Source organism: Leucoraja erinacea, chromosome 4 (assembly GCF_028641065.1).
Source record: "Leucoraja erinacea ecotype New England chromosome 4, Leri_hhj_1, whole genome shotgun sequence".
Taxonomy (NCBI): domain Eukaryota; kingdom Metazoa; phylum Chordata; class Chondrichthyes; order Rajiformes; family Rajidae; genus Leucoraja; species Leucoraja erinaceus.
Window position 1 is genome coordinate 13,012,550 of NC_073380.1, and position 17,120 is coordinate 13,029,669.

Genomic DNA, 17,120 nt, shown 5'->3' on the forward strand with positions numbered 1-17,120 from the left:
GCAAGATAGGATATAGATGCAAGGCTGGGCATAGATGCAATGATGCACAGCAAGACAGGGTATAGATGCAATGATGCACTGCAAGCTAGGGTACAGATGCAATGATGCACAGCAAGATAGGGTATAGATGCAATGCTGGGCATAGATGCAATGATGCACAGCAAGGTAGGGTACAGATGCAATGTTGGGCATGTCTGAATTGCTGCACAGCAAGCAAGAGCTGCAATGCTGAGAATAGCTGCACAGCAAACTAGAGCTGCAATGGTGGGCATAGCTGAATTGCAACACAGCAAGCTGAGGATGCAATGCTGGGCAGAGCTGAATTGCTGCACAGCAAGCTGGGGCTGCAATGCTGTACAGGGTATAACACTGGCAATAGTGAATGCACAGAGTAACACAGCATGGAAACAGGCCCTTCGGCCAAAATGCAAATGTTAGTACATTTATATATATTTATTTATTTGGAATAAAGTCAATTTTTGAAATAAATAAAAAATAATATGCAACTACCAACCCCGGAAAAAAATTCTGGGAATTTTTTATTTTCGGTAGAACTTTAACATGCATTTATTATTTGGATGGACACAAGAACTACAGATGCTGGAATCTTGAGCAAAAAACACAATGTGTTGGACTGAGTAACTTAGCGGATAAGACAGAATCTCTGGAGAACATGGATAAGAGATGCAGCCTGACCCGATGAGTGATTTCAGCACTTTGTGATTTTTACCATTTGGACAATTTTTTAATTGTGTCAAACTTTCCAACTGGAAACACAGGGAACTTAGAATCTCCTTATATATATATATATATAGTGAACCCGTGACTGTTTCAAGACTGGGCGGCGCGGCGGTAGAATTGCTGCCTCACAGTGCCAGAGATCCGGGTTCGATCCTGACTTCGGATGTCTGAACGGAATTTTACGTTCTCCCTGTGACCGCGTGCGTTTTCTCCGGGTGCTCCGGTTTCTTCCCACACTCCAAATGTGTGCAGGTTTGTAGGTTAATTGGCTTCGGTAAACTTGTAAATAGTCCCTCGTGTGTAGGATAGTGTTAATGTGCAGGGATCGCTGGTCGGCACGGACTCAGTGGGCCGAAGGGCCTGTTCCCGGGCTGTATCTCTCGTCGAAAGTCTAAAATTTTAGAGTAGCACAGTATTATTGACGCCTGAACTTACTATTTTTGATATATTCGCTTTCAGAGGGTAATGAACAACTTTGGAAAGGCTTGGACTAGAGGTCATAGCCTCAGAATTAAAGGACGTTCTTTTAGACAATAGGTGCAGGAGTAGACCATTTGGCCCTTTGAGCCAGCACCGCCATTCAATGTGATCATGGCTGATCATCCCCAATCAGTACCCCGTTCCTGCCTTCTCCACATATCCCCTGACTCTGTTATCTTTAAGAGCCCAATCTAGCTCTCTCTTGAAAGTATCTTTAGGAAGGAGATGAGGAGAAATTTCTTTAGTCAGAGGGTGGTGAATCTGTGGGATTCTTTGCCACAGAAGGCCGTGGAGGCCATCAATGTATACATAGAATCTTGATTAGTACAGGTGTCAGGGGTTACGGGGTGAAGGCAGGAGAATGCAGTTAGGAGGGAGAGATAGATCAGCTATGATTGAATGGCGGAGTAGACTTAATGGGCCTAACTCTACTCCTATTCCTTACGACCTTATGAAACAACATGAGGTACCATGGCAACATGACCAAATGACAAAGGAGTGATCTTTAATCACTGGGCGTAAAGGTCTGGCAGCTTTTCAGAAGCCTTCCCCACATCCCCTTGATTACCATGCAATCAAACGTACTGTGGATGTATGTAGTGATCAGAGTGTCTCTCATCATATAAATCCACTGTTATTCAGTAACACAAGCGCGTGGGTTTTCTCCGGGTTCTCCGCTCCCCCCCCCCCCCCCCCCCCCCACACTCCATCGAAGCAATAACGGGGCGGCACAGTGGTGCAGCGATAGAGTTGCTACCTCACGGCGCCAGAGACCCGGGTTCGCTCCTAACTACGGGTGTTGTCTGTGCGGAGTTTGTACGTTCTCCCCGTGACCTAGTGTGGATGGGAAAGTAGCGTAATATAGAAACGGTGTGATCGACAGTCGGCGTGGGCTCAGTGGGCCAAAGGCCCTGTTTCCATGCTGTATCTCTAAAGAAAAATAAAAATCCCGGCCTCGGCTGCTGAATATTTCCAGCATTCACCTTACGATACGATAGAACTTTATTTATCCCAGCAGGGAAATTATTTCAGATTTACAGTTCTGTATCCCATGGTTTATTTTTCTGATCTGACCTCATTCATTTCATATTTACATCTCATTTGTAATTAAAATGCCTGCCTTTAGCAACCAACCATATTTAGGTCAGCAAGACCAATACTTGAGTCATCTCAAGAGAGAGAGAGTCAAGAGTGTTATATTGTCCTATGTCCCAAAACGGAACAATGAAAGTCTTAAGTGGCTTCAATAGACAATAGGTGCAGGAGTAGGCCATTCGGCCTTTCAAGCCAGCACCGTCATTCAATGTGATCATGGCTGATCATCCCCAATCAGTACTCCGTTCCTGCCTTCTCCCCATATCCCCTGACTCCGCTATTTTTAAGAGCCCTATCTAGCTCTCTCTTGAAAGTACCCAGAGAACCGGCCTCCACCGCTCTCTGAGGCAGAGAATTCCACAGACTCACAACTCTCTGTGAGAAAAAGTGTTTCCTCGTCTCCATTCTAAATAGCTTACCCCTTATTCTTAAACTGTGGCCCCTGGTTCTGGACTCCCCCAACATCGGGACTGGCACATAGATATGCAGGGAATAGAGGGATGTGGAGTGCGTGCAGGCAGCTGAGAGTTGCTCTTGTAATCATGTTCATAAGTGACAGTAGCTGAATTAGGCCATTCGGCCCATCAAGTCTACTCTGGCATTCAATCATGGCTGATCCCTCTCGCCCTCCTAACCCCACTATCCTACTTTCTCCCCATAACCCCAGACCCGTACTAATCAAAAATGAAGGGATATGGGGAGAAAGCAAGAACGGGATACTGATTTAGGATGATCAGCCATGATTATATTGAATGGCAGTGCTGTCTCGAAGGGCCGAATGGCCTTTCCTGCACCTATTTTCTATGTTTCTATCTATCTATCTCTGCCTTAAAAATATCAATTGACTGAGTCTGGAGGTGTGCGTTTTCACACTTCTTTACCTTTTGCCCGATGGGAGAGGGGAGAAGAGGGATTGGCCAGGGTGCGACTCTTCCTTGATTATGCTGCTGGCCTTGCCGAGGCAGCGTGAGGTGTAAATGTAGGGGTAAATGTAAGGGAGGTTGGTTTGTATGATGGTCTGGGCAGCGTACACAATTCACTGCAGTTTACGTTTGTTTAGTTTCGAGATACAGTGCGGAAACAGGCCCTTCGGCCCACCGAGTCCGCGTGGACCAGCGATCCCCGCGCATTAACACAAACCAACACGTAAATTTTACATTTACAGTATACCACGCCAATTAATCGACAAACCTGTACGTCTTTGGAGGGTTGGAGAAAACATAGAAAACAGTTGCAGAAGGAGACCATTCGGCCCTTTGAGCCAGCACCGCCATTCATTGTGATCATGGCTGATCGTCCCCTATCAATAACCTGTGCCTGCCTTCTCCCCAAATCCCTCGACTCCACTAGCCTCTAGAGCTCTATCTAACTCTCTCTTAAATCCATCCAGTGACGTGGCCTCCACTGCCCTCTGTGGCAGGGAATTCCAAAAATTCACAACTCCCTGGGTGAAAATGTTTTTTCTCACCTCAGTCTTAAATGACCTCCCCTTTAGTCTAAGACTGTGGCCCCTGGTTTTGGACTCGCCCAACATTGGGAACATTTTTCCTGCATCTAGCTTCTCCAGTCCTTTTATAATTTTATATGTTTCTATAAGTTTCCCTCTCATCCTTCTAAACTCCAGTGAATACAAGCCTAGTCGTTTCAATCTTTCTTCATATGACAGACCCGCCATCCCAGGGATCAATCTCGTGACCCTACGCTGCACTGCCTCAATCACAAGGATGTCCTTCCTCAAATTAGGAGACCAAAACTGTACACAATACTCCAGATGTGGTCATACCAGAGCTCTATACAACTGCAGAAGAACCTCTTTACTCCTATACTGGTGATGGTAAGACCCACACAGGTGACAGGTAGAACGTACAAACTTGGTACAGACAGCACCCGTGGTCAGGATAGAACCCGGGACTCTGGCGCTGAGAAAGCTGCACCACCCTACTGCTCCATTCCTCCAGCATTTTGTTTTCTGCTCTGATATTGAGATATTAGTTGACTTGAATGTGCAAGGCCAAAAAGTCCCATGCAGGTGGCAGCACAGAGAGATAATGTGGTTAACAAGACTTGTGGGATATTTACCTTCATTAATCATGGCGTGGAGTATCAGGAGGTTATGGTGTAACTTTTATAAATCATTAGTTGGATCTGGGCTGGAACATTGTGTACAGTTCTGGGCAGCAGCACATTATTTAGTTTAGTTTAGTTTATTATTGTCAAGTGTACCGAGGTACAGTAAAAACTATTTGTTGGGTGCTGTCCAGTCAAAGGAACGACAATACATGATTACAATCAAGCCGCCCACAGTGTACAGATACAGGATAAAGATTTAAAAGAGGGTGGCAAGGTAGCGCAGCGGTTGCTGCCTTACAGCGCCAGAGACCCAGGTTCGATCCTGACTACAGGTGCTGTCTGTACGGAGTTTGTATGTTCTCCCTGTGACTGCGTGGGCTTTATCGACATATATTTGCAGGTTTCTAGGTTAAATGGCTTCTGTCAGTGGGCCATGCAGCATATGTTCCTGAGGTACCCATGTTCCTCAGGAACATATACTTCATACTGGAGTTGGGCGTTTCATCAATGCCAGCGTGTGGAGATGGGGGCTCCGCCAGAGACCAGCCTGTGAATGTGGAGCAGAACAACAGACAGCCAACCATGTCATCTCTGGGTGCCCGCTCTACCACCCACCAAATGGAGCTCAGGGCCTGGCAGACATTGACGCTAACAGAGACAACAACCTGGCTGTTCGACACCCGGCTTGAGATCTAACTATTCCTGTGGTTTATGTTTCATTCGCAAGAAGGAAGAAGATGGATAGGTGAAGTTTCGGATCATAAGTTCAGAAGTTCTAGGAGCAGAATTAGGCCATTCGGCCCATCAAATCTACTTTGCCATTCAATCATGGCTGATCAATCGTTTCTTCTCAATCCCATTCTCCTGCCTTCTCCCCATAACGCCTGACATCTGTACTAATCAAGAATCTGTCAATCTCCAACTTAAAATATCCATTGCCTTGGCCTCCACAGACGTCTGTGGCAATGAATTCCACAGATTCGCCACCCTCTGACTAAAGAAATTCCTGCTCATCTTCCTAATGGTAGGTTCTTTTCTTCTATGTCCTCTAGTCCCAGACTCTCCCACTGATCCTCTCGATCCAGGCCTTTCATTATTCTGTAACTTTCAATGAGGTCCCACCCTCATTCTTCTAAACTCCAGCGAGTACTGGCCCAGTGCCAACAAACGCTTATCATACATTAACCCAAACATTCCTTGGATCATTCTCGTAAACCTCCTCTGGACCCTCTCCAACATCAGGGCATCCTTCCTCAGACATGTGGCCCAAAACTGCTCACAACACTACTTCTTCAGACTGAATAATGGTCCCGACCGGAAATGTCATCTATCTCTGTTCTCCAAGGATGGTTTGTTTCGTTTATTTTAGAGATACGATAGACTATAGGCACTAGGCAGGAGGAGGCCATTCTGCCCTTCGAGCCAGCACCGCCATTTAATGTGATCATGGCTGATCATCCCTAATCAGTACCCCGTTCCTGCCTTCTCCCATATCCCCATGGCTCCCATCTTTAAGAGCCCTATCTAGCACTCTCTTGAAAGTATCCAGAGAACCAGCTTCCACCGCCCTCTGAGGCAGAGAATTCCACAGACTCACAACTCTCTGTGTGAAGAAGTGTTTCCTGGTCTCCGTTCTAAATGGCTCACCCGTTATTCTTAAACTGTAGCCCCTGGCTCTGGACTCCCCCCAACATCGGGAACATGTTTCCTGCCTCTAGCGTGTCCAAACCCTTAATAATAGATACACCATGGAAACAGGCCCTTCGACCCACCGAGTCTGACCAGCGATCTCCGTGCGCTTACATTATGCTACACACACCATTTGTTGATCATTTACAATGTTACCAAGCCAATTAACTTACAAACCTGTACGTCTTTGGAGTGTGGGAGGAAACCGAAGATCTCGGAGAAAACCCATGTGGTCACGGGGAGATGGTACAAACTCCGTACAGACAGCACCCGTAGTCGGGATCAGACCCGGGTCTCCGGCTCTGCAAGCACTGTAAGGCAGCAACTCTACCGCTGCGCCACCATGCTGCCCTGCTTCTGCATGCATGACTTGCTGTACCAATGCTAAAGTCTTTTAAACAGAGTAAATGTCAAATCGTGGCCACAAACAGTAACCTACTTTTTGTTAAAAACTACTTGATACAAACCCCCGATCAAACCACAGATAGACACTGCCATGTGGAAAATAAAGGTTTCTTATTAAGAACAAACTAATAACATTTACCAAATCAGTACATTGTTTCCAAGACATAATCTCTAGGCAGATGGTAAGTAAATGTCAAAAGAAACATTTTTCTTTACTTAAACTTCCTATAACATCGCGTACGTTGAGTTTTTCGCTTGCATATGTAAACTGTTTAAATGTTAAACTTTACATTAGAAAAATTGGCGAAAAATGGTGAGAACAGTCGTCTCATCAGCTAGAGAACGGTCCTGACCACCCATCTACCTCATTGGAGAACTTTAAACTATCACTATGGATAGCTCGATTGTAATCATGCATTGTCTTTCCGCTAACTGGATACCACCCAACAAAAGCTTTTCACTGTACCTTGGTACACTGCAGATGCTGGTTTAAACCGAAGATAGACACAAAATGCTGGAGTAACTCAGCGGGTGAGGCAGCATTCCTGGAGAGAAGGAATGGGTGACGTTTCGGGTCGAGGCTGAAGTCTGAAGAAGGGTCTCGACCCCAGGAGGGAAATTGATCTGCCAACAGTCATAAAAACACAAAATACATGAAATTAAAGTGAAGAGTGGAAAGAATTGGTAATGTGCAAAGATTGGGGAGGGGAGACAATCTCAGTCTACCCCACGACGGAAGCGGGAGGAGTTGGACAGTTTGGCCCACTGATCATTATGAGGAGGGTGGGAGACATTAAATCTTTGTTGTGGTGCTACCACCTTGTGGTGTTCTCCTATTCTCAGTCTGAAGAAGGGTCTCGACCCGAAACGTCACCTATTCCTTCGCTCCATAGATGCTGCCTCACCCACTGAGTTTCTCCAGCATTTTTGCCTACTTCCAATTCTCACCTGTTATCTGACCATTTCATTTTCCAGAACACATCACAAGTCCGATAATAATTTTAACAACCAAATTTTATCTGACCAAAAGATTAATGGGAAGGAAATCTCAAAATCTATATGAACTTCTGTGTAAATGTTTTACAACATTTTCTTTGTGTAAAAAAGTTACCCCTCAGATTCCATGTTTTAAAGGTTATTGCAGAAGTGACGGTCACGGTGGCGCAGCGGTAGAGCTGCTGCCTTATAGCGAATGCAGCGCGGGAGACCCAGGTTCGATCCCGACTACGGGTGCTGTCTGTACGGAGTTTGTACGTTCTCCCCGTGACCTGCGTGGGTTTCCCCCGAGATCTTCGTTTCCTCCCACACTCCAAAGACGTGCAGGTTTGTAGGTTAATTGGCTTGGTATATGTAAAAATTGTCCCTAGTGGGTGTAGAATAGTGCTAGTGCATGGGGATCGCTGGTCAGCGCGGACCCGGTGGACCGAAGGGCCTGTTTCCATGCTGTATCTCTAAACTAAACTAAGTGACCTGTGCATTTAACTAGAAGATTTGTTGGTATCACTGTGGATGTACAATCACTAGTACAGTCATTCATTCTTCCCCGACTACTGAAGTTGTGCCAGAAGAAGGGACAAGCAACTTTGTCACGGGGTAAGAATGACCCAAGCAATTATAGACAATAGGTGCAGGAGTAGGCCATTCAGTCCTTCGAGCCAGCACCACCATTCAATGTGATCATGGCTGATCATCCCCAATCAGTACCCCGTTCCTACTTTCTCCCCATATCCCGTGACTCCGCTATCTTTAAGAGCCCTATCTAGCTCTCTCTTGAAAGTATCCAGAGAACCGGCCTCCACCGTCCTCCGAGGCAGAGAATTCCACACTCACAACTCTCTGTGAAATCCTCTCATCCTTCTAAACTCCAGAGTGTACGAGCCCAGCTGCTCCATTCTCTCAGCATGTGACAATCCTGCCATCCCGGGAATTAACCTTGTAAACCTAAGCTGCACTCCCTCAATAGCAAGAATGCCCTTCCTCAAATTAGGGGACCAAAACTGCATACAATACTCCAGGTGTGGTCTCACTGGGGCCTGTACAACTGCAGAAGGACCTCTTTGCTCCTGTACTCAACTCCTCTTGTTATGAAGGCCAATATGCCTTTCACTTTCTTCCACTGCCTGCTGTACCTGCATGCTTACTTTCATTGACTGATGACTGATGAATTACTGGCTAGTTATTTTAACTTCAGTGGTTGAAAGCCATTCTGAGGTACAGAGCATGATTAACCAGGATAGTGGACTTGTTAAGGGAAGATGTGTAAGAAGGAACAGCAGATGCTGGATTACATCAGAGACACAAAGTGCTGGAGTAACTCAGCGGGTCAGGCAGCATCTCTGGAGAAAAGGAAATTGGTGACGTTTCAAGACGAGACCTGATGAACGGTTCTGACCTGAATCTTCACCTATGATTCATCTTCAGAGATGCGCTGCCTGACCTGCTGAGTTACTCCAGCAGTTTATGTCTCTGTTAAGTTAAGATCATTTATTTCAAGAGGGCTTGTATACAAAAACATGGATGTAATGCCAAGGTTCTACAAGGCACTGGGAAGGTCGGATTTGGAATAATGTGTGCAATTTTGGGCACCATATCTGAGGAAGGATGTGCTGGCTGTGGAGAGGTTCCAGAGGAGGTTTACAAGAATGATCCCAGGAATGGGTAGGTTAACCTATGATGAGCGTTTTTTTGTCGGCACTGGGCTTGTACTCGCTGGAGTTTAGAAGAATGAGGGGGGAACCTCATTAAAACATACAGAATAGTGAAAGGCTTGGATAGAGTGGATGTGGAGAGGAAGTTTCCACTAGTGGGAGAATCTATGACTGGAGGTCATAGGCTCAAAATTAAAGATCATTCTTTTAAGAAGGAGATGAGGAGAAGTTTATTTAGTTAGAGGATGATGAATCTGTGGAATTCTTTGCCGCAGAAGGCTGTGGAGGCAAGTCAGTGGATATTTTTAAGGCAGAGATAGATAGATCCTTAATTAGTACGGGTGTCAGAGGTTATGGGGAGAAGGCAGGAGAATTGAGTTAGGAGGGAGAGATAGATCAGCCATGATTGAATGGCGGAGTAGACTTGATGGGGCAAATGGCCTGATTCTACTCCAATCCCTAATGACCATATCATGTCTGAACAACCTAATTTAACTTTTTACGGTGTGAATGATGATCAATGAAAGCAGTTCATTAGATGTATTCTATATGGTTTTTAGCAAAGATATTTACAGGATCCCACACAGCTGCAAGGACAAAAAACAAAAGCCCCTGCAATCCAAGATAAGAGTGGCAGATTGGATGCAAAATTGGCCCAGCGACCAGACACAAACATTGATTGGTGTTTTTTTAGATTAAAGTTCCCACAACACAATACTTGATCCATTTCAGTGTGAAATACATTATTAATTGAATATATTAATAATGTAGTCGAACTGCTGCTTTCCTGTAATGAAGTTTCAATCCTGACCTCTGGAGTTTGCACGCTCTCCGTGACCACATGGCTTCCCTCTGGGTGCTTATTTTAGTTTATAATTGTCGTATGTACCAAGATACAGTGAAAAGTTTTTGTTGCATGGTATCCAACCGGGGAAAAGACCATCATTATTTTACACGCACACACAAACAAACAATAAGAGTGCAATAATAGTGTATGTAGTTCAGAGCTTCATGGAGGTTGTCGTGTTTAATAGCCCGATGGCTCAAAAGGTCTCCAATGAGGTGGATGGGAAGTCAGGACCACACTAATTGGTGAGAGGACGATTGTTGCCTGATAACAGTTGGGAAGAAACTGTCCCTGAATCTGGAGGATAGACACAAAATGCTGCCGCAACTCAGCGGGACATGCAGCATCGCTGGAGAGAAGGATTGGGCGACGTTTCGGGTCAAGACCCTTCTTCAGACTGATGTCAGGGGAGTGGGAGGAACATAGATAAGGAAGTGTATAGATCAGGAAGTGTAAGGTGTGAAAACAGGACAAAGGGAACAGAGATCAAGGGAAATGTAGAATAGATCATAGTTAGTTGAGAGAAGGTAACAACAAAGCAAACAGATAAGATGTAATCGGAGATAGTAAGACTGGTCGAAGAACTGGGAAGGTGTAAGGGATGGAGAGAGAGGGAAAGCAAGGGTTACTTGAAGTTAGAAAAGTCAATGTTCAAACCACTGGGGTGTAAGCTGCCCAAGCCAAATATGAGGTGCTGCTCCTCCAATTTGCGCTGGGCGTCACTCGGACAATGGAGGAGACCCAGGACAGAAAGGTCAGTGTGGGAATGGGATGGAGAATTAAAGTGTTTAGCAACCGGGAAAACCGGGGAGGTGTGCGTTCAAACTCCTGTGGGATTAGTTTAAATGACTGTTAATAATCAACGTGGACTCAAAGAGCCTGTTTTTGTGCTGCATGACTCTGTGATTCTAAATGTACAGGTGTATTAGATATAAACTCTGGTTATGTGGCTGATAGTGTGAAGGAAAGACAAGGATGGTCTGATCAGTTGGGTGGAAGTGTCAAATTAATTTAATCCAGAAAATGAAATGAGAGTTCCCGAGGAGCACAAATGATGGATTGTTTTGCTCTGGAACATTGCAGGAGACATAGATGTGCATAAAATTATGAGAGGCACAGATGGAGTAGACATTCAGAACCTTTCAGAACCTTTTTCTAAGGGTGGAAATGTCAAATAGAGGGCATAGCTTTAAAGTGAGAGGGGATTTAAAAATACGTGCAGGACATGTTTAACACAGAGGACAAAAACATATCCATTGCTTCACAGACAACAGCTGAAGAAATGGATGCTGAGCAACAGAGTGAAAATGGAGGCATTCTGAACATTACAGAGTATTGCGTTTAAGGCAGAAAATAATCTTAATCTTGATTAGTACGGGTATCAGGGGTTATGGGGCGAAGGCAGGAGCATGGGGTTAAGAGAGAGAGATTGATCAGCCATGATTGAATGGCGGAGCAGACTTGATGGGCCGAATGTCCTAATTCTGCTCCTATCACATGAATAGAATATAGAATAGAATGCCTTTTATTGTCATTCAAACAGCTTGGTTGAACGAAATTGCATTTTCTAGTCTTACATTACAAAAAAAAACAAAGACCCACACTTAACACAGTTTACATAAAGTCCATCACAGTGAATCTCCAACACCTCCTCACTGTGATGGAAGGCAAAGTCTTATCTCTTCCCATTGTTCTTCTCCCACGGTCCAGCAGTCCAACTGCAGTGTCGAGGCGAACTGGGGCTCCTGGCGGGGGATGGTAAGTCCCGCAGCCGTTTAAACCACGCCAGGCGATGTTAGGCCCCGCTCCGTGTCCTTTAAACCCCGCGATTTCAGCGGAAGAAGTTGCCGTTGTGGGAGCTCCGTAAAGCGGTCTCCCACCGGGGACCTGGAGCTCCCGATGTTATCGTCCACAGGGCCTGCGGCCGGAGCCTCCGAAGCTCCGAAGTCGGGTCGCAGCCACGCGCCACCGCAACTCTTCCCGTTTCGAACACGGCCAGCTCCGCGATGGCAGGTCCGTAGGCTCTGCGACTGGAGCCCTCAGGTTGGTTCTGGTTAGAGGCAGCCGCCGGATCCACGATGTTAGGCCGAACGACACCGGAGACCCGACAGGGAAAAAGTCGGGTCCCCGTACAGGGAAGAGATTAACGGTTTCCCCCATCCCCCACACATACACAGCTAAAGAAAAATAATAAAACTAGGGTCAAGACATACATTTAACGAGACAAAAAATTAAAAAAAAGACAGACGGTCTGTAGTCGAGCCGCTGCCGATAGGCGCCGCCACACCACCTGAACTTATGAAGACAGAAAATGGAATTTACATTCATTCAATTTAATTAAAAGATTTTAAAATATATTATTAAGAAAAGACCACATATCCATTTTCCAAAATGTGTTCATTAAGTATGTTTTAATACAGAATCACAGCTAAAATATAAACCATCTTAATCGCTTCCACAAAAGACATTGCTAGTTTTTTTTTTGCAGAAATGTCATTCATTAATTTTTCATCTAAAATGTTCCAGTCCAAAAGTAGTAAATGTAAACAAATTTAAAACATGTTTCTATAGATCCCAGCCAAGGATTATACTTGGATACAATATGGGATAGTTACTATCAGAATAATTTCTCCCTTTTTAATATTCACATTTTTGCATGTCTATCCCCAACTAGGGAATTATTTGAAGTTGACAATTTTAGTAGATTTTTATGACAATCCACTAAATTTAGTGTCTGAAGGACACTAGTCAATTAGATGGGTTTTTAATGACAATCCAGAAGTTTTAAAGTTATTTGACAGAGACCAGGTTTAATTCCAAATGTAATCAATATTTTTTTCAATTAAAAATCCCCTGCTGCCTTGGTGGGATTAAAACCTGGATCGCTGGAGCGTCCAAAACTTTGGCTGCTGGTCCATGATGTGCCTGTGCCTTTTCATGCATTAATTATTATTTTTAGATATGATTGATTGAAAGATATTGATTGAAAGATACTGCATGGAAACGGACCTTCGGCCCACTGAGTCCACGCCGACCATCAATCACACTAGGTTTATGTTATACAACTTTTGCAGTCACCCCCTACATACCGGGGGCAATTTACTGTGGATAATTGACCTGGAAACCCACTTCTTTGGGATGTGGGAAGAAACCGGAGCGCCCGGGGGAAATCCAATGGGAGAATGTGCAAACTCTACACAGCACCCGAGGTCAGGATCGAACTGGGGTCTCTGGTGCTGCGAGAAAGCAACTCTACCAGCTGTGCCACTATGCTGACCATGGAATCTTGGCAATCATCTTTGCAGTAAGAAATGCTGCATACTTATAGCAATACACAATCAATGGATAAAGTTATTTTTGTAGATGAGCAATACTCTTAAAATTACATTCACCTGTAAAACAGATAGTGGCAGAATATAGAATTTATTGCACTTTTTTTTTCCCATTGGCAAAAATACTTAGTGCATAAAATGGAATCTTGCGCCATATTTAGCAAGCACATTGAGTATATCTGTGGGTACAACACAGATTACCGCAATTTTTCCTCTATTTGGTAGCGTACAATTTGCGAGTCCTTATCTAGACATCCGTTCATGAGTTTTAGTTGCCTCAAATTGATTGAAAAAGCGCAGCAGTACCATTTCACAAATACATGTCAGACATATTAAAATAAGTTATGAATATATATCTTCAAAGTAAATTGGAAAATATGTTGTGGAACCTTCCCTTGTGGTGGTAATTCCTTACATTGTTGTATTTTTGTGCCATTTACAGGGGAATTGAAACACAAGCATAATTTATGGTTATAGCTAAAATCAATTGTTCATTATTGTGCAATCCAGTGTGTGTACAAATATTTTCTTTTTAAATCAAGAAAGCATGGTGACAGGGCAAAATCTCAAAGAGGAGGCCAGTGTACAAACTGTACACGGGAAGGGCCAGGAAGCGAGCGGGTAAGATCATCTCTGACCCCTCTCACCTTGGCCACAAACTCTTTGAATCACTTCTCTCTGGAAGACGACTCCGGACTGTCAGAGCTGCCACAGCCAGACATAAAAACAGTTTTTTTCCACAAGTAGTAGCACTACTCAATAACCAAAAATCTGTAGCCTCCTTTTGCTCTGGTATTTTATTTCATTCACATGTTTAATCGATAATGTTGTATTATTAATGTTTAATATTTTATGTGTCATCCTCACTGGCACTATGTCATGTTGTCACTTGCGTGGAGGAGCACCAAGGCAAATTCCTTGTATAATATAATATAGTATAACAATTACAGCACGGAAACAGGCCATCTCGACCCTTCTAGTCCTTGCCGAACACATAATCTCCCCTAGTCGCATATACCTGCGCTCAGACCATAACCCTCCATTCCCTTCCCATCCATATAACTATCCAATTTATTTTTAAATGATAAAAACGAACCTGCCTCCACCACCTTCACTGGAAGCTCATTCCACACAGCTACCACTCTCCGAGTAATAAGATAGAAAATAGAATAGAAATAGAATATTTTGTCCCAATTTACACATGATGTATTAAGTTGATTTTCATTTTCTTTGGATCAGGTCAAATGATTGCGCAAAGAGTTGTAAAGCACAAATACACCTAAACTACAAATAAGAAGTGCCTAAATGTTCAAAAATGCACAGTTTTCATCTAATTTCAGTGTAACATTGCTCCCTTGTGTAGGTGACCTAATAATCAGTGCCCCAATTGCCCATACAGCTTTGGTCAACAAAGAATACTTTTGTCGTGTATATAAATTAACAGCTGACTAAGCATTAGTTTAGTCTGTGGAAGAAAGAATAATCTTCCACCATTCTTTGCATGTTAATAAGTATTCCTAACCTCATTCCAAACAAGACTGGCTCCGAATTTTAGTCCAGACTTGCCGACCAACAAGTCAAGTAGTTGATAGCCTATCAGTTCCCCTTAACGTCTTACAAAGTTCACATCTCAATGGCTGCAACCCTCGTCTTTGTATTTGCACTGGGCATTCTGGGAGGCTGGTGGGTCTGGAGGGAAAGGAATTATGTTAAGGTAGAAATGAAAAGGCGGATACAAATATGTCAAGAGGACAACATTCAAATCATCACTGTCTTCAACTTGGCAACTCTGCACATGAAGTATACCGGGTATACTTGAGGTATACTTACACATAGTTACACTCTTTCACATTAGTATATTTGGTTTACACGGTGCTGCAATACCTGAGGGTGATGACCTTCAACAGAGAGCGTAATTCACGTGAAATCTATTCAAGTTTCCCCATTTTCTTTTAATTGAAAAAATTCAGCTGCTTTGGCAAAAGTAGAACAAGGCAGCAAAAAGACCACATTGGTATGGAAGTGCAAATGTTGCTAAAATTTCATAGTTTCCGAATTCCCGTCGTCCTCTTCAAACGACGTTTCATTCCGTTTCAAAGGGATTATTTCGGGAATGTCAACACAACTTAATTGCCCGTTGCATTCTTTTAGTCTTTGATAGGAATACTCGCCGTGGAATCCATTTCTTTGGCAAAATTGGAAAAGATTTCCCGCCGCACTCAGTAACAGGAAGCCGAGGAGGGTGATTGTTATGATCAGCCAACTTTTCCTGTTCAAGATAGAAAGAGGCTCCATTACTTTTCTCATTGTTCACAAACACATTTGCATCTCTTTAGTATAATAAAGAACAGGCATTTTTTCCCCCAAAAGTCACACAATTGCAGAAAATTTCAAACCAGCCTTTTGTTTTAATGCGCTTTTCAACCAGCAACGAGCAAAAATGCTCGTGGGTCATAAAGACCCCGCCATTCAACACAAACAGGGCCGTACTATTCCTTGCCCTCATTTCAACTTTCCTGCACGATCTAAGTAGCCCTACAGTCTAGCAGTGGGTCTCTTTATTGAAACGACATGCAGAGTCTTTAGAGACGGGCGGCACGCAGAGCCGCAGCGGTAGAGTTGCTGCCTTACTGCATCAGAGACCCGGGTTTCTTTGGCAAGCAGTTGAAGCAGTGCAGCGTAGGTTCACGAGATTGATCCCTGGGATGGCGGGACTGTCATATGAGGAATGATTGAAGAGACTGGGCTTGTATTCACTGGAGTTTAGAAGGATGAGGGGGATGTTATAGAAACATATAAAATTATAAAAGGACTGGACAAGCTAGATGCAGGAAAAATGTTCCCAATGTTGGGCGAGTCCAGAACCAGGGTCTTAGAATAAAGGGGAGGTCATTTAAGGCTGAGCTGAGAAAAAAACTTTATGGAATTTATGGAATTCCCTGCCACAGAGCGCAGTGGAGGCCAAGTCACTGGATGGATTTAAGAGAGAGTTAGGGGCAAGTGGAGTCAAGGGATATGGGGAGAAGGCAGGCACGGGTTATTGATAAGGGACGATCAGCCATGATCACAATGAATCATGGCTCGAAGGGCCGAATAGCCTCCTCCTGCACCTAGTTTCTATGTTTCTATGTTTGATCCTGACTAAGGGTACTGTCTTTACGGAGTTTGCACATTCTTGTTATGACCGCGTGAATTCTCTCTGGGTGCTCCTGTTTTCCCCCCACACTCCAAAGACGTACGGGTTTGTAGTTTAATTGGCTTCTGTAAATTGCCTGTAGTGTGTAGGATAGTGCTGGTGCACAGAGTGATCGCTGGTTGGCGTGGACTCGATGGGCCCGTTTCTGCGCCGAATCTCTAAAGACTAGAGATAGTGAAATACAAATATTCATGAAATTCCTCCTATTGTAATCTTTTTGACTTAATATCTTATCGTGAGCCCATGCCAGATGCTCCCAGAAGAATCATCCTTACCAGATTTACCTTGTAAAAGCCACAATGGAATCTTCCATGAGATCACGCCCCGCAACAAAAGGAAACAAATGCCTATTTTCAAACCATTTCAAGAGGATGAATTCATGTTGGAAGGTCCAAAATGTTCTTAACAGATACGGATGAGTGATTTGCCAGAGGAGGTAATTGAGGCAGCTACTAAAACAACGTTTGAAACACATTTGGACATGGATAGGAGAAGTATAAAGGGATCAAGAAGGAACTGCAGATGCTGGAAGATCGAAGGTACACAAAAATGCTGGAGAAACTCAGCGGGTGCAGCAGCATCTATGGAGCGAAGGAAATAGGCGACGTTTCGGGCCA

The 17,120-nt window shown here is 44.1% G+C and overlaps 1 protein-coding gene across 1 annotated transcript in view; it reads right to left on the minus strand.

Annotated features, from left to right (window-relative positions):
- Positions 1–12,367: 12,367 nt before the first annotated feature.
- The window catches only part of nagpa (N-acetylglucosamine-1-phosphodiester alpha-N-acetylglucosaminidase), a 39,133-nt gene continuing 34,380 nt past the window's right edge, over positions 12,368–17,120 (minus strand). Inside the window, exon 11 of the mRNA XM_055633701.1 lies at positions 12,368–15,576. Within this exon, the coding sequence (XP_055489676.1) occupies positions 15,342–15,576 (235 nt within the window). The 3' untranslated portion in view covers positions 12,368–15,341. The remainder of the gene's footprint in view (positions 15,577–17,120) is intronic.